The sequence below is a fragment of the Morus notabilis genome, unplaced genomic scaffold (assembly GCF_000414095.1).
Source record: "Morus notabilis unplaced genomic scaffold, ASM41409v2 Scaffold2760, whole genome shotgun sequence".
NCBI classification, from domain to species: domain Eukaryota; kingdom Viridiplantae; phylum Streptophyta; class Magnoliopsida; order Rosales; family Moraceae; genus Morus; species Morus notabilis.
In genome coordinates this window covers 524-5,712 of record NW_010367579.1, presented here as the reverse complement: position 1 = coordinate 5,712, position 5,189 = coordinate 524, and the positions used below count along the sequence as shown (strand labels likewise).

The 5,189-nt window shown below is 35.2% G+C and overlaps 1 protein-coding gene across 1 annotated transcript; it reads left to right on the top strand.

The window, feature by feature from the left end:
- The first annotated feature begins 1,573 nt into the window (after positions 1–1,573).
- On the top strand, positions 1,574–4,868 carry LOC21384224 (probable pectate lyase 4). The gene is made up of 5 exons (XM_010112820.2): positions 1,574–1,768; positions 2,895–3,246; positions 3,331–3,541; positions 3,639–3,707; positions 4,362–4,868. Exons 1-5 carry the CDS (start codon positions 1,600–1,602, stop codon positions 4,599–4,601), a joined length of 1,041 nt encoding a protein of 346 aa, XP_010111122.2. The 5' UTR covers positions 1,574–1,599; the 3' UTR covers positions 4,602–4,868.
- The last annotated feature ends 321 nt before the right edge of the window (positions 4,869–5,189 follow it).

Below are 5,189 nucleotides of genomic sequence, written 5' to 3'. Positions count from 1 at the left end.
AACATATTCTCAAGGGAAATGTATAGATCCAGTTTCAAATCAACAAATGGGGTCCAAAGAATCAAAAACCCCCAATTTTCATCAAGGTTTCACCAAATCCCATTCGAATTCCATTTGAAAATAAGATTTAAACCAAAAATCACCAAACTCGACTAAAACGAGTTCCACAAAGCTAAATCTGAAAATATAAAGTAAGTTTCAAAGAGTTTTACCTCGATCCAAGCTTTGATGTTGAAAATCTCTTAGAAATCCCCGTTTTTCTTCAAATCCGGTTCAAGAACGTTCTTGAGAGAGAGGAAAAACTTGAAAGAAAGAAAGAGGAAGAGATGGGCGAGAGAGAGAGAGAGAGCTCGGTGAGGGAGAGAGTAAGAGAGAGTGTGAGTGAGTGAGAGGGTTACGGGAGAGGAGGGAAAAGGAAAAGAAAGAAAGAAAAGAAAAGAAAAGAAAAGAAGAAAAGGAAAATAAAATGAGGAAAAGAAATAATAAAGAAAGACAAATAAAAGTAAAGAGGAGTGAAACTGTAATTACTAAAAATAAATTTAAAAGCTCATAATTAATTAAGAAATCAATTTATGCACACTAATAAACCACAATTATCATAATTAAATAAATTTAATTCTAAAAAGCGTTACAATTCTCCGTTATGTTTGTTGTTTCTCAAGCATTGCGTAATGCCATGCAACTTGGGTGTCCTTGAGTACTATTCATGTTAGATTTATGCTCTAATGCAGGAGAAAAGGCAATATGAATTCTCTTTTTTTTTTTTTTTTTTTTTGGAGAAAAAATTAATGCAATATGAATTCTTGACTAATATAGCGATGCTCAAGTACTCTGTTAGGGCTTTTATTCAACATTTCCCACATGGTGCATTGTACTCTTTTACAATTACTGTAATACAATATTTACCTTCAACCACACGTATATTATAACGTTTTTATACATGTATACACGCATTGAGAATTGAACAAATTATCAAGTCGACGCTAATGTTAAGAATATTATACATTATTCAAGCATTACACTTGCAGTACTTGTTGAGTCTAGTTGGCCGTTGTTGAATGAACCAAACAAACATGATGAGTTCAAAATCTCTAATTGTAGATAATATATATACCGTCACACTCAATAATATTATTATTGCTTAGAAAGAATTAATGGGCTGGTAATGTTAAGCACCAAAATAAAGACTTCAAGAAAAGAAAAGGTCTTATAAACTTCAAATTCAAGATGGAACGGATTTAATTGAAATAAATAGTTCAGTTATATATAAATATATCTTAGGTTGTTGTTTTTATTCACTCATTTAGTTTTTGTTTGCTTTGAAAGTTTGGGTGAGTTTAGAATTCGTTTCAAAATAATTTTATTTTTTGTATGATAAACATTCAACCTAAATCAGAAAAAAGGAAAAGAAAAAAAAAAAGCTTTAGTTAGTACTTTGGTTGTCGGTTTGAGTTCCACTGGTTTCAGTTTTCAATATCGTCAAGGTCTGTTTTGTTTGTTAATTTAAATTTTTAATTTGAGTTAAAATATAATTTTATATTAGAATTTTTTACTGTAATAAAAAAATTAAATATGGAGCAGCGTTCCGATCAGAATCAAATGGATCAAGTTTTGAGCTCAAGTACGAGTGGGACCCACATGGAGGAGAGCTTGCCGTACGCCCATGTCGACTCCAGCCTGCGAGCCTTGGCCGCCCAGGCACAGGGCTTCGGCCGCTTCGCCATCGGCGGCCTCCATGGTTCCGTTTATCACGTCACCACTTTAGCCGGTAATTTTATTATTTTTTTTTTTTAAAGAAAATATCTTCTTGATCATATATTTTGGGTTTTGGAAAGCTGAGTTTTTTTTTTTTTTTTTTTTTTTTTTTTTTTTTTTTTTGTGATTTTGTTGATGCGATTTGAGTGGGGATTGGAATAGGTACATTTTGCTTCAAATTTCTTTCTTTTTTTTTTTGTGAAAAATCTATTCACTTTCTTTGTTTAGGAATTCACTTAATTTGATTGTTTTTGGGAGTTGAAAGTTGAGATCTTTTTGTGGTTTTTATTGCGTTGTTCTTAGTGGGGAAGGGGTTTTATGGAGGTTAGACTAGCTGCATTTTGCTCAAATTTTGTCAATTTTTTTTATTTTTCTCAAATATATATTTACTTCCTCTTTTTATCAATTCCCTCAATTTGTTTGTTTTGGGATTTAAATTTGAGATCTTTTTGTGATTATTGTTGTACTCACTCAATTTTTGTGCTATAAAAAGAAAGAGAATAAAACTTCCTTTTTTTTTTTGAAGTCCCTCAATTTGTTTGGTTTGAGTCTTGAAAGCATTTATCTAAACCATTTATTGTTTGATCTTTTTGTAATTTTACTGTTGTGTTTGGACCGGGGAAGTAGTTTATGGAGGTTAGAATGGCTGCATTCCCTCAGTTTTAGTTCAGTTTTTTGTTGTTTGTGCTTGGGAATAGGACACATTTATCAGAAGTTCTCTAGATTGAGAGAATTCTGCAATTAGTATTGAATCGGAATTTAGCGATTAGCTAGCAAAAAATTTGTTGTTTGTGTGTGAAGATAAATCTCTTGGCTGAGTTTTTTTTTTTTTTTTAATATGCAATTTGTCTTGCCCGAGGAATTTTTATTTTTATTTTACACCTGGACTTTATTCTGTTTTTGCTGCTATATTGTTGTTTGAATTTAGTTGATAATATGTTTTTGCTTTCTGAGTGTGTGGGAAGATACTGGAGAGAGGAATAATGTACTTTTAAATGTTGGATTTCCTTTTTGCTGATTAAATGTTGTTGGACCTAAGTTGATAATGGGACTCGCTAAAATTTGAATTCAAAAATTCTTTTTTTTCCAAATTGACTTTCTAAACATTTTAATGTGTTTGTATGTTGGTGTACTTGAAGAGGATGGCCCCGGATCACTTCGAGAAGGATGTCGAAAGAAAGAGCCGCTTTGGATTGTGTTTGATGTGTCAGGCACCATTTGTCTCTCATCTTACCTGAACGTGTCGTCCTATAAGACTGTTGATGGCCGAGGCCAGAGAATAAAACTTACTGGGAAAGGCTTGAGGTTGAAGGAATGTGAACATGTTATCATATGCAATTTGGAGTTTGAAGGTGGTAGAGGACCCGATGTCGATGGCATTCAAATAAAGCCTAAATCCCAGCACATTTGGATTGACCGGTGCAGCCTTCGCGATTATGATGATGGACTTATAGACATAACGAGGGAAAGCACCGATATCACCATCTCTAGGTGGGCTTAACTCCCCTGGTTTTGAGATTTAACAAGTCTTTTCTGTTTCAAGTTCTAAATCTTCTCTTGGGGCACTGGGTGCAGGTGTCATTTTGCGAAGCACGACAAGACGATGCTCATCGGAGCAGACCCCTCTCACGTCGGGGATAGGTGCATCCAGGTGACAATTCACCACTGTTTCTTTGATGGGACCCGACAGCGGCATCCGCGAGTTAGATATGGAAAAGTGCACCTCTACAATAACTACACCAGAAACTGGGGCATATATGCCGTCTGTGCCAGTGTAGAATCCCAGGTGGCAATGATTCTTTGTTTTGCATTTCTACATTGGTTTCAAGGACTTATCCCCATCATTGGTTGATCTGATTGTTTGGAATTTTCTTATACGCCAGATATACTCCCAATGCAATATATATGAAGCAGGGCAGAAGAAAATAGCATTTAAGTTCTACACTGAGAAGGTATTTTGCTTTTCTTTCCCTTTATTCACAGAGAACCTATCTGGATTTTTCATGAGTTTTATGGATAAAATTGTGAGATTAGTCGAAAGTACACGTGTAGAAGGTTCCTCAATATTTAAGTTTTTCACAAGTTGACAATTCATACAGCGAAATGTGGTTTCCTTTCGGGAGCTACGACATGGGAAAGTAGGAGTCGCCTTTCTGGTTATAAGCATACACTCTAACTTCAGAAGGCGTATAGCTAGATTAATTTGTAGATATAAATATTAAGTTGCGGGATAATTGCATACGCTAATCATTTGACTTGAAATTTGTCGTTTGCATAATCAGAATTATGCTCTGGATTATCTCTGTTTGATTACAATATGCGGTTAAAAGCTTCCTCAGTCTTGGAAACAAGAAAAAATGGTGCAACTTTGGGAAAATGGCCCGGGAAACTCGAATTATGTTGGTGATTTTTTGTACAGACTCGAAAATTAGTGAAGAATGCAGGTGATAGATGTAGTATTAGGGATGACTTTACAGTTTTTGAAAGGATCTTGCAGAATGCAGTTTTTCATCCAACTCGAGATTTGTGTAATGACAAAATAGGATCTTGGTTTGCCACTACGTGGTTATTAGAACAAATTTTTGGTTGTTGTGATGGTTATGCAGGCAGCTGACAAGGAAGGGGCAGCAACTGGCTGCATAAGATCCGAAGGGGACCTATTCGTGTGCGGAACTCAACACGGCCTGATGGCTGAGAGCGGTGGACATGGTGTGTTTCATCCTAGTGAATACTACCCTACATGGACTGTCGCTCCAGCCGCGGATGCCCTCAAACATCTCCTTAAACACTGTACCGGATGGCAATGTGTTCCGCGACCAGCTGATCAGAAATGCGACGCAAAGTAGCCCGCCGATCCATACTAGTTTTTTTTTTTTAAAGTAAATATTGGAATCCTCAGCTGTAAATTTATTTCTTATGTATTCACGTGTAAAATAATTGGGACAATTTAGCATATCGAAGACTCATTTTGGGATAATTTATGAGGTCAATGGGATTTGGCATATAATTCGTAGATTAAAATTGGGTCCCAAGTAGTGTATTCTCATTGGTGAGACTAAAAATCATGGCTACACTATATTCTTGTTTCATTATCCTAGTAGTATACCAAGTAAACCACCTACTTTTATTAGTGCTTAGAGTTGAATTATCTTTCCCTTTCAATTGTTTAATGCCCTGATGAAGGGCTTCATGGACCATATAAGATCATGAAAGATTTATCATTTTGGTCACATATTTAGATCTTATTTGTTCTGTCCACACAAGTTTGTGTTGTGAAAGAAGCAACGAGTATCAATGTTTGAAATTAGACACAATTCACTGGTGGGGAAAGTTCTGGAAGAAAATGGGCTTAACCTTATATGACAGTCTGTAACACATAATTATTCATATATAAGTTTAATGTTGGATTACGAATACAACAAAGTTCACTTATT